Source organism: Cavenderia fasciculata (genome assembly GCF_000203815.1).
Source record: "Cavenderia fasciculata unplaced genomic scaffold Scf_ET2XIPL01CNAVH-3, whole genome shotgun sequence".
NCBI classification, from domain to species: Eukaryota; Evosea; class Eumycetozoa; order Acytosteliales; family Cavenderiaceae; genus Cavenderia; species Cavenderia fasciculata.
The window spans coordinates 134105-157871 of NW_004457723.1; the positions used below are offsets into that span (position 1 = coordinate 134105).

The 23767-nt window shown below is 32.4% G+C and overlaps 11 protein-coding genes across 11 annotated transcripts; 4 read left to right on the top strand and 7 right to left on the bottom strand.

Annotated features, from left to right (window-relative positions):
- Nucleotides 1-33: 33 nt before the first annotated feature.
- On the top strand, nt 34-228 carry DFA_06892 (uncharacterized protein; the record flags this gene model as incomplete). The annotated part of the gene is made up of 1 exon (XM_004358079.1): nt 34-228. The coding sequence occupies one exon, from the start codon at nt 34-36 to the stop codon at nt 226-228; it is 195 nt and encodes a 64-aa protein (XP_004358136.1).
- A 731-nt stretch (nt 229-959) lies between these two features.
- DFA_06893 (uncharacterized protein) lies at nt 960-4619 on the bottom strand (the record flags this gene model as incomplete). The annotated part of the gene is made up of 9 exons (XM_004358080.1): nt 960-2123; nt 2177-2616; nt 2698-2896; nt 2954-3184; nt 3416-3459; nt 3498-3563; nt 3855-4025; nt 4147-4403; nt 4429-4619. 9 exons carry the CDS (start codon nt 4617-4619, stop codon nt 960-962), a joined length of 2763 nt encoding a protein of 920 aa, XP_004358137.1.
- A 74-nt stretch (nt 4620-4693) lies between these two features.
- Nucleotides 4694-6813, bottom strand: DFA_06894 (uncharacterized protein; the record flags this gene model as incomplete). Its single annotated transcript, XM_004358081.1, has 5 exons — nt 4694-4764; nt 4896-5363; nt 5862-6137; nt 6337-6703; nt 6793-6813. 5 exons carry the CDS (start codon nt 6811-6813, stop codon nt 4694-4696), a joined length of 1203 nt encoding a protein of 400 aa, XP_004358138.1.
- Nucleotides 6814-7150: 337 nt separating this feature from the next.
- DFA_06895 (uncharacterized protein) lies at nt 7151-9440 on the top strand (the record flags this gene model as incomplete). Its single annotated transcript, XM_004358082.1, has 5 exons — nt 7151-7229; nt 7325-8185; nt 8282-8735; nt 8806-9121; nt 9207-9440. The coding sequence occupies 5 exons, from the start codon at nt 7151-7153 to the stop codon at nt 9438-9440; spliced, it is 1944 nt and encodes a 647-aa protein (XP_004358139.1).
- Nucleotides 9441-9603: 163 nt separating this feature from the next.
- DFA_06896 (uncharacterized protein) lies at nt 9604-10527 on the bottom strand (the record flags this gene model as incomplete). The annotated part of the gene is made up of 4 exons (XM_004358083.1): nt 9604-9610; nt 9696-9907; nt 9980-10353; nt 10425-10527. The coding sequence occupies 4 exons, from the start codon at nt 10525-10527 to the stop codon at nt 9604-9606; spliced, it is 696 nt and encodes a 231-aa protein (XP_004358140.1).
- Nucleotides 10528-11347: 820 nt separating this feature from the next.
- Nucleotides 11348-11680, top strand: DFA_06897 (uncharacterized protein; the record flags this gene model as incomplete). Its single annotated transcript, XM_004358084.1, has 2 exons — nt 11348-11468; nt 11565-11680. 2 exons carry the CDS (start codon nt 11348-11350, stop codon nt 11678-11680), a joined length of 237 nt encoding a protein of 78 aa, XP_004358141.1.
- Nucleotides 11681-11939: 259 nt separating this feature from the next.
- Nucleotides 11940-14260, bottom strand: phg1a (TM9 protein A; the record flags this gene model as incomplete). Its single annotated transcript, XM_004358085.1, has 5 exons — nt 11940-12176; nt 12254-12697; nt 12812-13537; nt 13620-13865; nt 13976-14260. The coding sequence occupies 5 exons, from the start codon at nt 14258-14260 to the stop codon at nt 11940-11942; spliced, it is 1938 nt and encodes a 645-aa protein (XP_004358142.1).
- Nucleotides 14261-15262: 1002 nt separating this feature from the next.
- Nucleotides 15263-16173, bottom strand: DFA_06899 (uncharacterized protein; the record flags this gene model as incomplete). The annotated part of the gene is made up of 2 exons (XM_004358086.1): nt 15263-15519; nt 15597-16173. 2 exons carry the CDS (start codon nt 16171-16173, stop codon nt 15263-15265), a joined length of 834 nt encoding a protein of 277 aa, XP_004358143.1.
- Nucleotides 16174-16492: 319 nt separating this feature from the next.
- DFA_06900 (uncharacterized protein) lies at nt 16493-16911 on the bottom strand (the record flags this gene model as incomplete). Its single annotated transcript, XM_004358087.1, has 2 exons — nt 16493-16646; nt 16736-16911. 2 exons carry the CDS (start codon nt 16909-16911, stop codon nt 16493-16495), a joined length of 330 nt encoding a protein of 109 aa, XP_004358144.1.
- Nucleotides 16912-18490: 1579 nt separating this feature from the next.
- On the top strand, nt 18491-22029 carry DFA_06901 (uncharacterized protein; the record flags this gene model as incomplete). The annotated part of the gene is made up of 6 exons (XM_004358088.1): nt 18491-20023; nt 20106-20317; nt 20370-20727; nt 20789-20865; nt 20932-21684; nt 21714-22029. 6 exons carry the CDS (start codon nt 18491-18493, stop codon nt 22027-22029), a joined length of 3249 nt encoding a protein of 1082 aa, XP_004358145.1.
- Nucleotides 22030-22332: 303 nt separating this feature from the next.
- Nucleotides 22333-23705, bottom strand: DFA_06902 (uncharacterized protein; the record flags this gene model as incomplete). The annotated part of the gene is made up of 2 exons (XM_004358089.1): nt 22333-22346; nt 22367-23705. The coding sequence occupies 2 exons, from the start codon at nt 23703-23705 to the stop codon at nt 22333-22335; spliced, it is 1353 nt and encodes a 450-aa protein (XP_004358146.1).
- Nucleotides 23706-23767: the final 62 nt, after the last annotated feature.

Sequence of the window (23767 nt, forward strand, 5' to 3'; positions counted from 1 at the left end):
TCACGATCTGGTCACTAACCTGACAAAAGAACTATGGATCGTAACTCACAGAACCGTTCAGCCCCCCTCGATTCAACAGGTAAAGAAGCTTCCCGTCGTATTGATGAACAAATAGAGCTAATAGCTCCCACCTCTCATCACTCGACAATATCACCTGATGAAAACGAAGATAAGATGGTCAGTGCAAGATTCAAAGGTAATCTACGTCGAACAGGCCAAACTGGTTAATCAAACCCAACAGCCTCGCCAACAGCCCTACTATCGAAATAATCAAGACCCAAACACATGCCTGACAATCCTTCGCCAGGTGCGCAAGAACATGGGGGAAACTTGCCACACCCCTCTCCCAATATCACCACCAACTATTAGCCAAAAAGCGATACATCAACAATAATCTAGTAATAATGCAATAATAATATAACAATATAATAATATAATAATAATAATATATTAATCATAATAATAATAATAAAATAATAAAATAATAATAATAATAATAATAAAAGAATTAATATCACCCAACAACGGGGCTACAAGCCCCTTTACTAACAGAACCCCTAACTAATTTAATACAAATAAACCATAATTACTCTATTGTCCGACGACTAGAGTCCAGATTTATTAAAAAAAAAAAAACTCCCGCGCAAAGCGAATTCTTGAGTTATTCTGAACTCTTGCTGGTATCTAAAGATTTAATTACTAAAACATCGTCATCACCGTGTAGTTCTCTTTCAGATAGGACTTAAAAAAAAATCCCGCACGAAGCGATCAAGATTGTAGTCATTGGAGTTTGATTGAGGTTGAGGAGGGTGATGTCCCAAACTGGTGGTGGAATGTTGTTGGCAGCAGAAACCTTCAGTATCTTTACTGGCAGCGTGGTCTCCTAGCATTGGAAGAATAAATGTTTGGAGGATTCATCTTTGCCACACGACACACAGATGGAGGCGATTATTAGATTTTCAAACCAGAATTTGCTTTTTATTTATTTTAATATTAAATAATGTTTTGATTTCTAATTTAAAAGTATCAATATCATCAGATTGAAGTTTATCCAAAGCATCCAATAACATCGGTGATCGATTTTTGTATAAAAGATTGCAAATATTATCAAAATGTAATTGATATTGTTGTTGCAATTGAGATTCTTTGTACAAAGAAAGTAAATTGACAATTTGCCACAATGATATCATCATTTCTTCATTTTGAAGCCAAACTTGGTGTTCATATTGATTATAAATCTTGAGTGGTTTTGATAATCTGTCAAATAGTAGTGGAATGATTTGTTGGTAGTATTCCACAGCAGCACTGGCTTTATCATTTTCATAGTCGCATAATAATTTCCATTTCCATATAATGGTTGGTACTATATGGTAGTTTGATGGGAGATCAGATGATGATACATCATACTTTAATATTTTCGATAATGATATTCGTATCGATGAAAGTGGTAACACCATTTCCTCTCTGTGTACTGCCAATAGGTGGTGTAACTTTGCATGGTTAGAAATAGACTCTTGTGTAATATATTTCCAATCTTGATATTTGTTATCTCGTTCAATGAATAAATTGGTTATTCTTAAAAGTTGATCGTATGTCCAAACGCCTCCTTGTATCATTTCAATCATCTTTGTTATTTCGCCAAATATTTTTTCAATGTTGCCAGTACCGGACGGATCCATCAATGAATCTATGAAAAGGTTAAATGTAGTGAAACTATTTTTACTGAATCCTTCTTTCGATACCAACAATGCCAACATATTCGACATGATATTGGTTGTACATTCTATACTACATATAGGTCCGACCAAGTGTTTCCAATATGGATATAAAATAGGTACCATTGTATTCAAGAAATCTATTGGTATTGATGGTGGATTGGATTGAGTCTGGATGATAGATTTCATGATTGGTGCAAGATAGATTGAAAAATAGTCAATATCAAAATCCAATTGCCAATCATTTGGCAGACATGGTTTACCGATAGAGTAGCTATAATTAATCAATTCAAATAGACATTTGAAAAAATGCTTTCCTAAAATACTAATCTTCATAAACTCTTGATCAATCGAGGAAGATGAACTTTTATATCTTTTCAACAATATTGGACCAATTCTATAGCTAACCTAAAAAGAAAGAGATTAGAAATAAAGAATATTATTTAAACAGATAGACATACATATTTGTATTGATTTTGATCAATATATTGAATGATTTGGATGACGGTTGAGATGAAATCATCATTTTTGTGATTTTCAATGATAATATCTATTCGATCAACCAAAGCTTGTACAACAGTATCGTGTGAAAATTTAAAGGTTGGAGATTGGAATTGACAGTTGTTTCTTAATAAATGTGCAACCGTAAAATTGGGTGCACATGTTGTCTTTTTCATTGGATGGATGATATTGAGTGCACGTAGTTGATATTGATGGTTACTATTATCTGTTAGAAAACTCGTCGCAATGTTGCAAAAAGTTGGTAACAAGTATTTTTTTGTGTTTGATCGGAGATACTTTTTTCTAAATGATTCTATTATCTTTAGTATTATCTCTCTAAATGGTTTATCTTTACCACTTTTAATAACATTTTCTATAAACTCTATAAATTCATCTCTAGCTAAATAAATAAATAAATGTAATCATATTAGTAAGGTAATTGGTATGTAAAAATGGTTTTAAATAATAAACAATTACATACCATATTTACTAGAACAATTGTTTTTAATCAAAAGAGTACGCAAGATTGATATAATTAAATTTAGTTCAGAGGATGACGACGATGCTATCGAAGATGAATAGAAGATATTCTTGACTATCTTTTGATTGTACTCCCATTCTTTGACTTTGATATATTTCTTTAATTCTCTATCAAGTAGATGGAGTGACATTCTTTTAACCTAAAAAGATTATTATTAATGTTTAATAATAAATGATTACAATCGATCATTACATACATTTGTAGAGGTAGATATAATAGTATCACCATTTAAAACAAGATACAATAACCATGATAGTATTAAATCATCACCTTGTTTTGATTTGTAATCATTTAAAAGTTGTTCGCTTTCGCTTTCTATTTGAATGTCATTATCGTTCAATTGATTATTTCTCCATCGTTCTCCTAGCTTTACAAACTTTAATATTAAATCTATAAACTCTGTTGGTGGTTCTATAGCTTTCTGCATCTAGCTAGATATTTATTATTATTATTACTACTATTCATAATACAACGAAAAAATTAAAAAATGTATGTTTGGGAGATTTTTTAGAATCAAAATATTGTTAAAAAAAACTCTTTGGTTTATTTAAATCTTGGAGAATACCCATTTCTTTTCAGGATCTTTGAAATATCACAAATACGATTACCAGAACCTTCACGATGGATATGAAAGACGTGTGTTGAAAATATTCCATGCAGTTATAATATCGAATGTCCAATCCAACCGATGTAAAGAGTTGTCTTGAAATAAAAGAGAATAATCTTTTGCATGTTATTACCAAGGAAAATCGATTTTGGTTTAATTGGGTCAGAGTCAATTCTTGATCCATTTTGAAAATTGATAGCTTAAAGGAGTAATTTCTGATTTGGTAAACTATGATTGACTAGATAATGTTACCAAAGAGGTTGGTATCACCTTAAGTTTCTAGTTTTAATTTCTCCTAGTCGACTCGATCACACATTATTTTGTTCCAACCAAGGTTGTAAAAATCAGGTGTCATAATACTATGCCAGCCAAGTTAGATGGACTTTAATGATTTGAATGGAGAAATGGACAGTCGAGATGTCTTTTTATGGTTCCAAAAGATAGTTCAATACTGATTAAATGGTTAGAGGAGAGGTATTGATTGATTCACTTTGATATGGTACAAGGTTGACATCTCCATTTGTTCTTTTGGAGATTGCAATATTGCTCGATATTTTGACATCATTTGCATGATGATACGTGTGCATTGGACAAGTCAATCTCTCTTGTTGATATTTATCCAATAAGTCTTGAGAGTAGAGCCAATCTCTGCATTTTCGATCTTCATTTTAAAATGAAGACTGCTGAATATTTGAAGATTCTTGGTATAGGAATTTAAAGATATTTTTTAATATAATACTCAAATAGCGAAAGAGTCTATGCTTTATTTATTTGTTATTCGCCATCAGTCTTGGAGAATACCCATTTCTTTATAACATCTTTAGGTATGGCAGTATTCATAGATTCATTAACGAAACAAAGACCACGGTTTATAAATATTCCATTGAATTTATAGAACCGACTGGAATCTACATCAACAGATCTTTGATAAATGTTTCTTAGTACCACTTTGGTAACATTGGGACAGGTTCCCATTTCTGTTAGAATACTTTTGTGTGTCGAAGCAATAAATGTTACTTGTTTGATCTGCGGATTAACCCTACATAAAGCAATATTTTTGTCACAACCAATTGATATTTTGTTGATGCCAAGAGGAAGAGATATTTACATTTGGTAAAGGGTTGCCATAGGCCAATATGATTCTAAAATGTTTTAATCTTGGAAATGGTTGCCAAAATGATAGAGGTTGATCCAAAACATCTGAACTATTAATTGAAACAGCCTCTAGAGATTTAGACATTCGACCACTAGCCATCTGCTTGATAAAATCGATATTTTTTGTTCTATTCGACTTGATATTATAGTAGAATTTGGAAAGTGGCATATCTTTTAACCTGTCCAAACCACTGTCATAGAGATATCCAAACAAGTGAGCGATTCCAATGAATAGACACGAGAAACTAGATCATTATTGAAATCTATCATCGTCTCTTTACGATGAATGATGGATAACCTTTGGATATCGAGATAGTTTTGATCTTGAAGATAGCCAAATCTTCAAGAGAAATTGAGAAACTTTTGATTGATTTACCAAATAAACAAAATGGATTTGAATAATGTCTATCTGTAAAAGTGGCCCAGTATCGAGTCCAGATACACCATCCAACCGATGTAAATAGTTGTTTTGAAATAAAAGAGAATAATCTCTTGCATATCATTGTCAAGGAAAATCGAAGTTGATTGATTCGGGCAATATGACTTGGTTGATTTGATTGGCCTTGTAAATCGGGAACAACGTCTCTATGAACTAGACACTTTGATTTGACATTTTTGTATTCACTACACAAAAAAGATAATGAGGATTCTCTCGGATCACATGGTTTATCGAAATGACAAGTACAGTAATACCCATTCCATGAATATTTGATAATCTTTTCAATCAAATGAAAAGGAAGTGTTGGAAGAAGAGGAGGAAGAGGAAATGGTAGAGGAGGAAGTGATTGTGGTTGCGATTGAGATATATGTACATTGGTTGAGATTGATTTTTCAACAACATCTTCTTGCAATATAAAATGAAATTGTGTTGCTCCTGATAAACTAAATGTTGACCCAGTATATCGGTATGTATTAGTTGGAAAATATTTTCCAAGTTGGAGTTTGAATGCAGAATGTGAGAGCTCCCAAATAATATTCTTGATTCCAAATTGAAAGAACTTTTAGTAATTGCGATCGTAACTTGTATCACTATTTACAATTTTCAAAGTATGAATGTTTGGTATAATAATGGAGAATATCTGTGGATCTATGTAATCTGTAGTGTGAATGATGAGCTTGGTGACTGATGGTAAAACATGATTAAAGATCATTGGCCTGGTCAAATGAAATGTACAAAGATTAGTCATTTGTTGGGGAGGACAAATATTACTGATCCTGAGGGAATTGGTAAGAGGTTGTTTGAGTGTATACTCTGCCGAAAATACTAGATCTGGAATAAGAAGTTTTACCATACCCTGTGGTAACGAATCCAGAACTGACTGAATTTCGCTGACGACCATACCATATCCATTTATAAAATTGATAGATACAAGATTCTTGAAAGGAGAAATGTTTGGTTTGATAAACTTTGCTCCACTAGTCAATGATCTAATGTTTCCAAAGAGTTTGGAAAATGGTTTGGTATCAAGTGGAGTGCCTAGTTTTAATTTCTGTACCCTATTAAAGATTACATTTTTAAACTCGACCAAACTGTCGGAACTATTCCGATAAAGATAAACATTCTTTAATGATTTGAATGGACAAAATGGATTGTCGAGATGGGCTTTTGCAGTTTCCCCTTGAAAAAAGATATCAAGTTGAAGACTTTTGAAATAGTTGGAGGAGAGGTATTGGTTGATTCTCTTTGATATGATTAGCAGTTGATATCTCCATTTGTTTTTATGTATATTGGTGTTTGATATCATTTGCATGGTGGTATGTATGCATTGGACAAGTCAATCTCTCTTGTTCATATTCTCGACATTTGTCCAACACACTTTGACAGTATAACCAAGTCTCTGGGTTATCATATAATTTTGGTGTGTTTTTTATATCTTCAACTTGTTGAATGGCTGCTTGACTATGATAGCATGTACACACTTGACTAGACGCCCAAACATAATCCAGTATCTTTGTTATAATTATCCATGGCAGTGCATACTCTAGTGTCCCTCTATTAAATTGATTCAATGGGTTATTTTGTTTCTCCATAATCTTGCGAATGATTATATCCTTTGTATCTCTTGTTGAACAAGCAACACCAAATCTTTGACCAATCTTTATCAATTCATCTTTATATTTTCTCTTTAATTCTATTTCTGTAAAAAATATAGTAGTAGTTGTATCAGACTCCAATGTTTGTTCCTCTTCTATTATAATCAAAGAATATTAATAAAAGGTTAGTTAGGTTGATTAATAATAATAAAGAGATAGTTGTTGTATGTCAACTATACCATGAATTCTTTCTTAGACATTATCTTCTTTCGAGTATATATTCTTTGGTTTGGTGTATGATTAGAGAACGAAGTTCAGACCAGACTTTACTTTGCTCCAAAAAAAACAAATTTTTTTTAATTTAATTCAACACGATCTTTGCTTCATCGCCTTTTGTGTCTCTTTGTTATTATAAAAGTTACAAAGAAGATATTTATAGATGGTGCACCAATCAAAGGGACAGACAGGGAGGGAACCACCCCATGTATGCCCACAATCGTTCCTCGCTCACCTTGTTATTCTTCATCGCGTGATAACAATTACAAATTAAAAGAGATAACATAGTGTATTGATTTAAATAATCATAGTCATAGCGTAATGAGATACAGAGATATTAATATGATGTTAATCAACTTTGTATTTGTAATACTTTGTTTAATAGTAAGTTCTATTAATGGTATGTAGTTTGTAATCATATAGTGGTACTACTTTGCATATTAATCAAACATTGTATTTGTGTGTGATATGTAGGACAAATAACATTACAAGTAGTTTCAACAACACAGAATAGTGCAACTGTATCATTCTCGACGCAATACCCTTCGGTATTATTTAGCGTGTCGGTTGCTAACAGTGGCATGGGAGCAGTGTCAAACTGTCAGAATGTACCTGCTGGAAACTGCTTGATTCAGGGGTTAGGTGCACCGGGCCAATACAACGTCACTGTCAACTCTACATCTGCTGGATTCGGAGTACCTTCATACACTGCATCGATCATGGTCACACTGTACAATGCACTTCAAAACCCAATTATCAGCTCAGTCTCTTATACTGACAGGATTGTATTGAACTTTTACTCGGGTGGCAGTATTGCCTTGACACGGTACACAGCCGAACGAAACGGTGTGGCTATATGCCAAGACATCCCAGATAATACATGTGAAAACACTGGGTTGAGTCCTGGCACTCCCTATCATTTCCAAGTACAGTCGAGGACTATCTACCCGACTGGAGGTGGTTCTGTATCGGCTGCTATCGACTACTTTGTATGGACAATGCCACCTGCACCATCTGGAACCAGTATCAACGCATCACGACCACAAGTCAATGCCATTACTGTCAACTGGGCAGAAAGCACACAAGGTGTACCAGGTGCCAACAAATACTTTATCCAACTGTACAACAGTCTCAGTCCCAACTCTCTCTACCAACCGGGTGAATGTCAAAATGTAACTGGTACAAGTTGCACCATCAACAATCTCATCTCTGGTGCTGTCTACAACATGACCATCATCACTCGTAACGCCAACTATACCCAAGTCAAATCCATCCCCTACTTGGTATCAACTCTTCCTCAACCAAATTTTACTTGTAATAATAATTGTTCATCAAATGGTGATTGTATTTTAGGAAGTATGTAAAAACAAACAAAAGAAAGAATTACATATTTAAAAATGGTATTTAAATATTAATATTTATTTATTAATTTATTTTTTTAAATTTATTTAGCATGTAATTGTTATCCAGGATGGAATGGAATTGAATGTCAAACAAATATGAATATTTCAAGTCAAGAACAAAAGAATACAACTGTTAATAGTACATGGATTCATATTGATTCGGATAGTGCAGCTTTTAGATTTGATCTTGGTGATTTGATTGAAAGGGATATTGACGGAAACGCTGTAAAGAGTATATCGTTGGCATCGCTCAATTGGACATTCTCACCAGTCAAGAAAACCAATGTAACTGAACCAATCCACCAAACACCATTCCAAATGAAACAATGGAGTTATGAAGCACCTACTGTCAACAATTATTTCTTTGGTATCAATATTACATTTACTCAAATTGCCTATTTGAACAATAGTAATCAATTATCAGATACCTTTCCAATTCCATTTATCAATGGTACAAATATTTCTCTTAAAGTTGGTTCAGTTAAATATTCAATTTCAATCTCGTATGTAAAAAATATATAACAAATATTTAAATATATAGATTTGATATTAATCACTTTATTTCTCTTTTAGACAATGGTTATTTGAAAATTTAATAAATACATTGGAATTATCGTCACAAGTTAAATTATCGAATCTAAATTCAACTACACCATTGTGTATTTCACCAATCAAGAATATAACATCAAACTCTGTTGGTGATATTGAGGCTGCTGTTTCAATATTTGATGATGGTAAGGTGGCCTATGCTAGAATGCCAAATCGTGCGATCATTGATAAATTCCCAATCGTTCTAAGAAACACATTGATTCAAAATACAATTTCAAATGGTACCATTCAAATCATCTCCTCTATTCCTCATTTCTTTTCAAATGCTTTAATTGATCCTGTATGTAAACATAAAAAAATAATAATAATAATATAAATATTTAAACAATCTATTTAATAATTTATTGTTTCATTTATATATTTAGGATTTTTCATTATTAATTAATGGTAAGGATGAATCATCAAGTCAGGATGATTGTAATAGTCAAGAGAATGGGGATGATGAGAAAAATGAAAATTGGAAAAAGATTACAATTGGAGTTGTAGTTGGTGTTGTTGGAGCTGCTGCAGTGGCGATTGTAGTTGCCATTATCATAAAAAAGAATGGTCATCAATTTAGACTTTACACTTATAAATTAAAAGGTCATGCAACTACATAATCCGACTCAAAAACAATTTTTTTTGACACCAAACATAATAATATTATTTTATATTTTTTCAACAATCAACCTTTTTTTTTTTATTCACTCTTCATTTTTAAAATGATAGATATCTCCTCCTCCTCCCCTATGTATAATATATATATAAATATTAATAATATTATTATTTTCTAAAAAAAAAATATATTTATTATTTATTTATTTACAATTCTCTTTTTTTTTTTTTTTTTTTTTTGATCAAGTATTAATTAAAACTTCTTATCTTTGTTTACTTCAGTTAAATATAAAGCAATAGCTCCACTTAGAACAATTGGTACGACAGAGACTGTAAAATTCCAACCAATTTCAAACCCAAAAGATGAATTGATTCCAACACCGTATGGATATTTATCGCAAGTATTATTAATACATAGAGAACAGATAAATGATGCAATATCATTTGTTTTATCATTTGGATAACTACAATCCTATAGATTTAATTAATTAAAAATGTAAGTATTTAATATATTATATTTTAACATTCATTTTAAAATACTTACTTCTTTAATGGCACCAGGTATTCTCATTACAACAAATGCACTAATGACAACCAATAGGAAAGCAACTGATAGTAAATATTTATGGATATAGGCAAATGTAAAATGTTTGAATCCAATGACACGATTGATAAAGATTGAAATAATGATGATAATGGAAATCACCCAAGCTACAATATTAAATGCCAACGATACACCCATCAGACTACTCAAATTCTTCATGTTGCTCTCGCGGAGTGTTGTTGCAGGTCCTTTTCTGGCACCGGTTGGGTACTCGTACAACTGTGCATTAGTATATGAGAATTGTAACCATTTTACTTGTGCATTGGTCTCATCATTTGGATCTTGTACTGTTCCAAGTATAGAATACCAATTCACTTTTTAAAAAAAGAAGTATATTAATAATATTTTCTAAATTATTATATTAGACTGACTACGGACTACATACTAATAAATGATGGAATTAAAACAGCAAATGTAGCAAATGAACATAGTAATATAAGTAATGATAATTTATCCGAAACGGTCAGTGATCTTAAATTCATTCCCATTTTTCACAAAAAAGCTCTGTCTATCTCTATCTAGATTTATATATATCTATAGGTATATTAATAGTAAAAAATAAAAATAATAACTCGTAAAAAGAATAATGTTGATTTTACTAATGGATGATGATTGATTGATTGATAGAAGAGGATGATGATGATATTATTATTTTATTTTATCCATCTCTCTCTTTTTTTTCTCTCACACACCAACCAACATCAAAACATAAACAATACCATTTTTGATCAAATTAAAAAATATCGACCACTATCACTATCACTATCAACCCCCACTCACTAGATATATAATACTACCTTGTCGACATCATCATCCCCAACAAAAATGATATTCATATTAATTGGGATACATGTACCCCTACAGAACGTTGAATAGAATAATTTAAAATACTCATACAACCTAAATGGTTTTATATTAAATTAATTATCTCTCTCCATTTATTTCCGACAGACTTGTTTGAATTCGAAGTTCACAAAAGGTTTCCGATCTCTTCGTTGTCATGACACTAATAAATTTATTTTTATCACATAAAAAAGGTTTTTAATACACATATTTATATACTCAAACAAGATTATAATGATTTAAACGACATACACACGCACACACACGCACAACGATTCATTCTTCTTTATAACTTTGTATATATTTTAAATAGATAGATATAACTAACTATAACACGACGATAAAACTTAACTAGTTTAGTATATTTATATATAAATTAATACTTTTGAACAATACAGCACAAGCAAGATCTTTGTAAATAGAACTTCACGAAGCATATAGTATAGATAGATAGATAGAAAAGAGATGTCAAAAGTAAATAAAGTTATCGCAAAGGTAAAGAAGTTTAGACCATCTCATCTTAGTCCTGTAAAGAAAGATAAGGAGGGGAAATATTTAGTATGCGGTTCTAAACCATCTGTATTTTGTATGTAAAAGGAGATAAAGAGAGAGATAAGGAAAGAGACAACGAAAAGATAATCAACAAAAGTTTATTAACTCTTTTTTTTTAAATTAAAACAAGTTAAATCATTTGGTGTAATTATTTTATTATGGATATTCATTGTTGGATTATTCTGTGCATTACTTTATGGTTTAATGGATGATGCTAAAAGATTAAGAGGACCACAACCAACATAAATATAAATATAAATCACAAACATTTAAATTATATATATATATATATACCTTTTTTTTTAAAACTAATACATACAATGTAACTCTCTATGACCATCCAATTTAATTTAATTTAATTTTTAATATTTATTTAATGATCATCGATTTGGGGAGTATTATATTAATTATTAATTATTACTATTGTTACTATTATTATTATTATTATTATTATTTGTTTGTTTGTTTGGTATTATTATTATTATTTGTTTGTTATTTGTTTTGTCTAATTAATATGAATTGAACTATAAATCTTTCTGACAAAGTAAAAACATGAATAATAACCAATAGCACCAGTCATGACAAAGAAACCAAGTGCCATAATAAATGAATAACCAAAGTATAACATGATGGAAACAAACTTTGATATTTCGAGTCTTCTAAAGAACAAGATGGAATACAAGAACATAAACAATGCAGAGGCACCAGATGTAAGGTAAGATCTCCACCACCAATGATAATCCTAAAATAAAAGAAGTATAAATAAATGATTGGTCTCTTTTCTTTTCTTTTTTTTCTATTTCTATTTCTATTTCTTACCTCAGCACAAAGTTGGAAGTAACACATGACGATAGTAATTTCAGCAGAGGTAACGATTAAAATGAGTAAAACGACAAATAGGAAACCAAAGATATAGTAAAAGGTATTGTCCCAGAGTGCGGAAAGGATAAAGTAGAGTTCGATAAAGATGGCACCAAATGGAAGGATACCACCCATAAGGATAGAGACGGTTGGCGACATGTACCAGATTTGGTCTGGAATTTGACGTGGGATTTGATTGGTACGGACTGGATCTTGTGGAGCTGGCTTCTTGAAAGCAAAATACGATCCGGCAAAGACAAGTGGAACGGAAATACCAAACCACATGGCAATCAATGAGAAAAGAGTCGAGACTGGTACAGCTGCCGATGAATGAGCTCCTCTCAAACACATATTAATAATAAAGAAAATACCAAATACTACACCTGGTAATGCAAATGCAGTCTAAAATAGAATAAGAAAAAGTAAATTAAATTAATAAATAAATAAATACTATTCTTTTTCTCTTTCTTTTTCTTTTTCTTTTTCTATTTCTTTTTTTTTTTTGTTTTTACTTACATAAACAGTATTTTTCTTCCAGTTGCGACATTTAAGAGTAACAAAAGTACGAGTAGAGAAATAACCAGCAAACATGGCCATGATGACGAAAAGGACGATGAGGGCGGTAGCAAGACCACCAATATTGCCTGGTGACATGAAACCGAGGATGGCAAAGATCATGGTGGTAAAACACATGGTAAACACCTGGACACCCGAACCAACCAACACTGACAACAACATTGGACGCGAGGGTGGACGGAAGACATCACCGTGGATCATCTTCCAACCAGTCTCTTCAGCCTCTTCAGAGGCGTCGATCGAGTTGTAACGACGGAAGTCAGCCTTTAAGGTACGCATCAAAATCATGGCAACCATGACTGTGAGGAAGAATACAATCATGAGAGAGTTGAGGATTGAGAAGAGATGGATCGAGTTTTGACCCGATGCCAAGTAACTGTCCCAACGTTTGTTCCAAGAGACATCACTCTTTTCAAAGGTGACGCTGTATGTCCAGAGAATGTACTCTGTGTCCTTGCTAGCATCGGTCACCGACACTGATTGACGTCCTCCAGTTGGTGCTGGACAACGGGTGGTTTCATCCCATTTGTCAGGTGCGTATGCTTTGCTTTCTGGTGTCACTTCAAATCCAACAATTTGATATGATGTATCCTCTTCAGCAAGTTTGTGATAGATTACCTTGATATTTATATGATTATAGATATAATTCTTGTTGGCTTCATTTCCCTATAGAAATCAATTAATAAAAACAAAAATATTAATATTTAATCATTTGTTTTTTTGATTTGATTTGGTTTGATGAGGTTACCTCTGAAATTCTATCTTTTCCTTTGTAACCCAATGGATAACCTGGTTCTGGGATACCAGCATTAACATCACTTGATTGTCTAACTGGTAAACCATCCAATAACCAATGCACCTTGTATTCGTTGTTGATCTTTTCACTCAAATCTTTCAAGGCTGATCCCTTGATGACTGGTGGACACTTATCGGTCATATTATAATTCAATACTTTGCAACTAGCTCCATCTTTCTTCCATTCATTGAAATTAATCTAGTAGTAATAACAGTAGTAGAGTGAATGAATGGTGTATGAGTATTCTCTATTCTCTATTCTCTTCTATTCTCTATATATGTATGTTATTCAAATGTTTATAAACATACTTGATAAAGTGAATTCTCTAATCTATCACCCAACAAGATTTCACCAAGGTTCTCTTGGTCATCTCTGACATCTCTTGGTTGACAGATGCCTGGAAGATCATAGTATTTGTATGGGATTTGAGTATGTTTAGATGTGATCTTGTTGACCTTTAATGGGACTGATTCGCTGTCATCATAGGTATGCAATTGCATACCAGGCAAGTAGGCATCTGTGGTGAGTGCTATACTCAACACTATCACTAGTATCGAAGTTAGGATTCTACTTTTATGATTACTACTGTACATCTCTTTCTATCTTTCTCTCTTCTTCTTTTACTATATTTTCTGTCTTCTCTCGTGTTTAGATAGACTACGTATATACGAATAGATAAGATAAGATAAAAATAATAATATTATATATACAAGTTTTATAAAGAAAAGTAATGGGGGTCCTCAACCCCTCACCAAATGGAATTTAGTTGAGAGAGCAAGGAAAGGAAAAGTTTTTTTAAAATTAATTTTTTGTTTTTTTCATGAGTCATTCATTGTACAGAATCTTAATTTCGCTAAACCTTTGAACCTCTAGACTAGTTTGTTTCTTTCAACCATGCATTACAACAATTATTGTGCGCACAATAAATATTTAGAGTTGATAGTTTAGTTGATAATAGTTTGGTTATATTTTTTGTAATAATCTTACCTCTCCAACATTAAGATAAAGAGATTTGACGACGGCTTGTAGCTTTAGATCTTTGAATTTGCAGAAGCATGAAGAGATTCGTTTGTTTGGTCACCATACATTAACAAATCGGAAAGTTCTTTGACGAATACAGGATGATAATTACCATTTATCAAAAGGCATACACAACTCATCGATCTTTTGTTCATTCAAAACTAACAAAAGATAAATCGAGTATACACGATTGTCATAATCAATCATTATTAATATTTTGCGTAGTCACCTTTTATGTATACATATAGAGAATGGATAAAAAGAGTACCCATTGTCTCTTTTTTTAGGGATTGTATTCCTTTACCACACAACTTTCAATCTTGTTTTTCTTTATGATTACTTTTAATCACTTGCAACCAGTATATACAAATGATAAAAAATGATCATAAAGAAAAATCAAATTGGTTGGTTGGTTGACTTGCAAGATAAAGAAAGAGGTATGTATGTAACTATAGTTTATATAGAAATATTATTTATTTATTTATTTATTTATTTATTTATTTATTTATTTATTTATTTTGATTACAATCTTTTTTTTTATTTATTTATTTTCTAATCTAGATTTCGAATCTTTATCATTGTAAAACACATGTTTTGGATTTCTCTTCATCAATCTTTGCAGCGGCAGCCTTGGCAGCGGCATCAGCAGCTCTTTTTTCATTATCAGCATCGATAAGCGACTGTCTTAGAATAGCTTCTTTTGGATAGAAAGGAACAATCTTTTCAGATTTGAGAAGAATATCGATCAACTGATTTGTCGAGTTGACCATCAACTTTTCAATGTGTTCCTCCATTTCGGGAATGACGACACGACGATTGAGGAAACATGCACCTATTAATAATATTATCAAATGAAGAGTTAAATAGGGATTGTTGTTGTTGCACAGTAGAGATATAGTTAGTACTTACGAAGGACAGGAGCTTTTCGAATGATATCTGGAATTTTTGCATCAGGGTGACTAAGCTTCTGGACATAGTTTTCCACCAATGACTCTATGAAAAAATCGCACTTGTTTAGAATAACCACTAGATTCTCCTCCTTCATTCCCCAATTGATAAGGAATTGGGTCATCATTGCAAGTTCCTCGAGAAGGCTCATCGAGAGACGGTCTAGTGGAAGTACAAATACAACAATGTGGACGGCTGCCAACTCTCTAGACACTAGCTTGTTCCATTGAGGTATCATCTGTACAAAAGACGATGTGCTGTCAGTAAGACCACGGGTGTCGACTATTCTCAGTGCAAAGTTGGTTCCGTTATGATTGGGGAAGTTTAGTGTCCCTACATCCCTGACTGCATCTTGGGTGACCGACTTTGGATCTAATCTCGATTCTACTTTTTCCGTGTCGCAGTAGTCATGGATTGCATTAATGATCTCGCTTTTCCCACTGCCGCTTGGTCCAACAAAGACGACTGTTCTCTCAATCAATGAGACTGGGAGTTGTCTACGTTGTGAGGATGTTGTTGTTGTTGGTTTAGGAATCATGATGATGATGAGATAATATTGTCAATATATTAATATTAATTAAAAAAATATTGTTTGGAGAAATTAATAAATAACAAAAATGGATGGTTCAGTCAGTCAGTCACTTGATCAAGAAGAATGTACCTATTTATTCAAGTTGAAACAAAAAATGATCCATTCCTTTGTTTTAACTTAAATAAATACGTAGATGCACTTATCATAACCATGGATACCACCACCATCCTACAACCACTCTCATCCCACCACTTTTCTCTATTGAATAATATTTTGATCCTACCAATAGTTTATTGTGTATTTGGTACCATCAATCTCTCTTTCTTTACTTGCTATGAATTAAATATTTTAAAGCAGAGATTATATTTCCATCATTTTCACGGAGTGCATTCTCTGCACGTAAAGTGTCCACCTCCAATTCTCTACAGATTATTTCAACATCTACTTTATTGATTTTCACTGCTTTCAATGCTTCTAATCTATTACATATATAAATACATATGTTAATAATAATTATAATCCATTTGTAAATTAACAAAATAAATAAATAGAGAGAGAGAGTAAATACTTTTTTTGATTTGATTCTTCGTCCTCTACAGAAAGTTTAACAGTTTCTGTAGCTGTTTTTGGTTTATTTTTGTTGTTGTTGTTGAGTGATGACATTGCTTCACTGATCATCTTGTTGTTATTGATCGTGTTGGATGAATCATCCTTTTCTAATGTCATTGTTTCTTTGTTTGACATGTTATTTGATCAGTGATTGTCTAGATTAATTATTTATATATATTAATTATTTATATATTAATTATTTATATTTGAACCTTTATTTTGAATATTGAAGCGAATTTGAAAAAAAGAAGAGGGGTGAGTAAAAAAAGTTGGAGGCGATAAAATAAATGTAAAGAACATACATGAGTCCCAGATGAACCAGTTCTTTCTACGCATGTATTTTTTCAAAATATTAATTACAATACAAGTGTATAAATTGTTTTTATACCCCTAGCAACGGAAATACCTTGTTGGACGGCGACCATTTTTCCAAACTTTTAATATACCAAGTAGCATAATCATATGACGTGTTGCATTGCCGTCCCAGTTGAAGATGTTTCCACAAGCAGTTCACAAAACACGACGCCATGGCATCGTCATTGGAAGGAACCCCAACGACTTTACGTAATCATCTGAAAGAGTGACTTGCTTTACGAGTGCAAAACGATGCTGGTGGTCACTGCATCGTAGGAAACTGTCACCATTGGCGTGTCGACAGTCATCGCGATAGGTGAGCAGCACTGGTGGACATTGGCTGGTTGGCTACCATCTTTTTCCAAACAGTATTCTGTCGTTTTTATAAACGAATACAATACCTCAAAAGTAAGTCTCTTCATTTTATTCTTTTTTCTTTCTTTTTCTCGTTTTATAACATGTTATTAATTACGTTCTATTATTCTTACTATTATTTTCTGGTGTTATACCTAAAATTTGCAGCACCAAAAAAAACTATTTGATTTTTTTAATTTATTTATTTTAATCGATTGGAACATACCAAACCTTTTCTATAACTATAGTTGATAAACTTTAAATGTTTAAACCTTGAACCATCTGAAGAAGAATTGGTTGGTGGTGGTGATTGATTTTCTTCTTCATCTTCATCTTCATCATCAGTTAAAAGACGGACGATAAAATATGAAAACGTGGGAGCAGTGATCATTTTGGCAAGCCAATCCTGGATCTTAATCACACCATGTAGTAGCTGACATATGTGTAAACTTAGCAGATGAGAGTGACATTCCAACATATGGAAACAACATACTACATTGAACAGTTGTTTGTTGACTGATGCCAAGTGTAAGACATACTACGACGGGCAGCGCTGTCGTCTTATGAAAATCGAAAGCAATTCAAAATAAATAAAAGTTCATTTCACCTTTTGATATGAAGCCACAAGTGAAGGTTGATATCATTATCTTTTATTCATCTTTATATATTCTAGTCTTGTTGAGCTGCTTGTAGTTTACAGCCAAGTACAATGCTGTGCTATACCTTTTTCTCTTTGAGTAGATTTGTTGTTTTAAAGATATGTCTACAAACAGACTCTTGTCTAATAACCCGTCCCAAACCAATCGGAATATCTTGATGATGAGATAGACTGGCAGTTCATATTTGACCTCTCCAGTACGAGAGAACTACGTACAATTAGTAAATAATATTTTTGAAGAGCAAAAACAAATAATAAATTGTAAATAAAACAGTGAGCAATAGTCGAGAGTTGATCAGTATTAATTATAACGGCCACCTCTGGGATCACTACTTATAAATATCGTTCATGACTACAGCGACTATCGATTCATTAGTTTGGGTTGATAATCAACCTCTATCAGCTGGAGCATTACCAACATCATTACAATCATTGAAGTTTGGTAAAGACTATACTCAACCAGTATCAGTTGGAGTATTACCATCATCATTACAATCATTGGTGTTTGGTTATTACTTTGATCAACCACTATCAGTTGGAGTATTACCATCATCATTACAATCATTGAAGTTTGGTGATGACTATAATCAACCTCTACCAGTTGGAGTATTACCATCATCATTACAATCATTGGTGTTTGGTTATGACTATAATCAACCTATACCAGTTGGAGTATTACCAACATCATTATTATCATTGGTGTTTGGTTCTGACTATAATCAACGTCTATCAGTTGGAGTATTACCATCATCATTACAATCATTGGTGTTTGGTGATAGATACAATCAACCACTGCCAGTTGGAGTATTACCATCAACATTACAATCATTGGTGTTTGGTGATGGATACAATCAACCACTATCAGTTGGAGTATTACCATCATCATTACAATCATTGGTGTTTGGTTATGACTATAATCAACCTATACCAGTTGGAGTATTACCATCATCATTACAATCATTGGTGTTTGGTTATGACTATAATCAACCTATACCAGTTGGAGTATTACCAACATCATTACAATCATTGAAATTTGGTTATTACTATAATCAACCTCTATCAGTTGGAGTATTACCAACATCATTACAATCATTGGTGTTTGGTGATAGATACAATCAACCACTGCCAGTTGGAGTATTACCATCAACATTACAATCATTGGTGTTTGGTTATTACTATGATCAAGCACTATCAGTTGGAGTATTTCCATCATCATTATTATCATTGGTGTTTGGTCATAGATATAATCAACCTCTATCGGTTGGAGTATTACCAACATCATTACAATCATTGGAGTTTGGTGATAGATATAATCAACCTCTACGAGTTGGAGTATTACCATCATCATTACAATCATTGGTGTTTGGTGATGGATACAATCAACCACTGCCAGTTGGAGTATTACCATCATTACAATCATTGAGGTTTGGTTGGGACTTACAATCAGCAATCAGATATATATGCCCATTTGATCAATCAATAGGGATCAGCAAAGGATTTGTCAAGTACCCATCAATCGGAGTGATCAAACTTCCGTTTGAGAATAATAAGACAGTCATTTTCGCACATCAAAGAATCAACGCTCCAACACCATTTGAATCTATAGACTGCCGTCCCCATTTATTCAGGCCTCCACCAATTGTTGAAGGTGATGATCCACACAATGGCACCAACATCGATGATGATTCCAAACAACAAAAGGGGACATCACTCAACACAAATCCCAACTCTATCAATTATTCTACCAAATATTTAATGACATACCCAATTGATCAATCTTCTTTTGTAACAGTCAACTCCAACAAATATTTTAAACTACACTCCTTTCCATATTCAGCCAACAAAGTATTTTTGGTGATGTCTGAATCATACGACGAACTGGTAAGAACATTAAATTTGAGCTCAGTCTAGGATTGTATTGCACAATCGAAAAATTCTAATGACTTCTTTATTATTTAAATAGCTTGTTTATAAAGAAATAGATTACTCTCTCAATCAATCGATCTATGACAAAATACAATTTGAAATCGAAACAATGAAACTATTCATCAACGACTCTATGTTTGTGCAATACAAAGATCACCAAGATGATACCGATTCAAAAAAGATATATATTTTGACACATTTCTGTGAAGGTGGTGATTTAGAACAATTATTTCAATCAATCTATAAATGGTATGATATTCAAATCTCTAGATCATTAATCAAACACTAACAAATCTTTTAGGAATGAATCCCAAAAAACTATTGATCAAAAAGAATATAAATATATTTTAGAATCAGATATATGGGTCTATATTCGACGATTATTCCTCATACTTGAAAAACTATCTCAACACAATCTTGCACATCTTGATATCAAACCACTCAATCTATTTATTGGATTAGACGGTGAAATAGTTCTTGGTGATTTTGGTTGTTGTCAATATTTCATTGATCAACCAGTTCTATCTCCGGATATTGGTAAAACCTGCGACACTCACCCAGAACGCATGGATGATCAAACAAAATCACAAGATACAAATATTATGATGGCAATAGCTACAACACTTGCTTCTCGTGGAACAAATGGATATTACTCACCTGTATGTAACATCCTTTAATAACCCACCCACCCAATTATCTAATTTATATTACTTTTTAAAGGAATCAAAACATAAGAAATATTATTCTTCAAATGATATATATTCAGTTGGATCAACTCTTTTTCATTTACTTTCATGGTAATGCTTAATAACTTATGACTATGTGCTAAAGGAGATTGAACCAAATAACTAACAAATTCATAGTCATCTAGATGATATTGAAAATAGAAAACAATTTATCTTGAATCACAAAAAGCACGACTTTAGTACAGATCATATTAAAATATCAACAGATAGATACTCCGAACATTTAATTAATTTTGTCAAGAAACTATTAATCGAAACACCTCACAATCGACTTTCATTGGATGATTTAACAGGAGAAATAGTCAACCAACACACACAAAGAATCAAATCATTTTTAATCGATCAACGACAAATTCTACCAAACACAACAACATTAATATTGGATGGTGAATTCAACAGTCCCCTCACTGGATTACTTCCACGAACACTTTTAAAATTAAAGTTATTGGGAAACTTTAATCAACCAATCAAATGGGGAGATATTCCCTATGGAGTTGAAACATTAATATTCGGATCATCATTTAATAGTGAAATCAAACATTTGCCTGGATCGCTAAAAAAACTGGTTCTTGGCAAATCATTCGACTGTCCAGTGCTATCAAACATTTCAAACACCTGCATACTCGACCTAACAATAGATAGTAGCTGTGTAAATTCAGAAATAATTAGGGAAAGAGAATATCTAGAACAAGTAAACAATATCAACACATATCATTTATCTGGAATACCCAATATTGCAGATTCATTTATAAACGACAATATTAAATACAATTCAATCTTAACGATTGGTGAAAATTGTTATGGAAGTGGTAAAACCAATATGTATGTTAGATGTTGCCTGATAAATTATCATGTATTAATAACTAGAATGTAATTCTAACAATATTAATTATCTATAGAAAAAACAAAATGGTATCTTTGGAGAACAATATTCTACAATGGAAGAATAATAATATCAAAATATCAATAGATTTAAACGATGTTGGAGTGATATCAAATGTTCAAGCATCAATTCATCCCCATTTATATTGTCAAATCGATAAACTCAAATTCGAAGCATTGAACAAACAGCTAGACTTTAAAGCCATTGAATACCCACTTCCAAATATGACTAAACTATTTGAATTGGATGAAGATAACCTTCATCAAGTATATCAAGATGATCAATACTTGAATATAAGATTCATTCCACTAAAACCAACAATGCGGGAATAAATAAACAACATGTTTGAAATGTAATAATATTAATAGAATTTAATAAATAAATAATTTGTTTGGTATCCTTGACATATCATCATGGGTAGCTTTTTGTTGTTGTTATTATCAGCCATTAGATTGACTGATGATTGTTCTTTATATTATTATTATTATTATTATCTGATGTATAGACAATTTCACTATTCCTTCTAAAGTACTTTCATCGTTTATACAAATAATTTATATTATTTATTTCCTTTTTTTTCTTACATGTGTATAGAGCTTGCTTTGATCCATTTGCCAAATATATTCATCGATCATTTAATATACCAAACCTTTTTATAATCAAACCTACAATTCCATTTCTCTTTTAGATATTTAAATTTTGAAGCAGTTGGAAGGGGAGGAAGAGGAAGAGGAGGATTGGTTGGTAATTCTACTATAGTAGTTGGTACTACTTGTTGATGATTGGTTTTGACTTGAATGAAAAGACAAGTAATATAACATGAAAACTTTGGATTGGTGATCATGTTTGCAAGATCTAAATTTAGTTGGCTGTGTCGATAGTCATTATATAAAGTTGTAAGGTTGGGGAACAGGTCGTTGATAACAGTTGTCCATCCGAGACGCATGTTTAGTTGATTGACTGATACTTGTAAATAGGTAATTCCTTGATAAAAGGAAACGCGTTGAAGTCTATTCTTTTGATTGAATATAGTTGCGTGTGTTGGGAATTCAAAGTCATAGCAAATGAATTTGGTAAGGTTGGTGTATGGCTGTCGGATTAAATCCACACCAAGTGTAGACAATGAATCTCTAACCTTTTCATTATCAATGTTAAACTTGGGTGGTAGTTTAATCTTGACCATCGTCTGTTTAACATTATTAAAGAATGTTTGTATACCTTTTTGTGATTCTGTATTCATATTTAGTTTCTCGAAATCACATTTAACCAATGTAGGTAAACTTTTAGCCAATACTTCAAAATGTATTACATCTAATTGAATAGCACCACCGATACCACCACCGATTACAAGAGAAACAATATTACACATTGCAGTACACATTTGTTCGAGTGATCTTTGACGAATGGTTGGTTTATCGTGACTGTAAGAGATTTTGAGTTTGGTTACTTTGGAAACAGACTCTATGAGCAAGTGGTGGAGAGCAGGTTCTGTATGAAACAGATTGTCGATTGCGTGATGTCCCATCTCCAGCCTGTCGGGTCGTTTCACAACACACCACGGTTCAGTTGCCATATGTGTAAATTGAACCGATGTCAATGACATGCAAACACTCGGAAACTGTGACACTACATTGAATAGTTGTTTGTTGACCGATGCCAAGTACAATGCCATCCTATACCTTGTATCTATCTTGTAAATAGGTTCAAGTGACGTGTCTACAGACAGACTCTTGTCTAATAACTCGTCCCAAACCAATCGGAATATCTTGATGATTAGATAGACCGGCAGAGCATAGTTGACCGTCCCAACATGATACTCTCTTGTTACTTTTGACATATCATCACATATCTCCTTTTGATATTGTCTCTTTAATATGATATCTATCATATCATCCTTTTTAATAGACTTTAAATAGAATATCTTTCGAGAGTCCAACCATCCTTTTAATTGATCAACTTGTAACAGTTGTAATTCATCCTTTGTATAACCACTCTTTTCTAAATCCATTTCAACCTGCTACTATACTACTACTACTTCTTTATTGTTTCATTGTCATGTCAATTTCTATT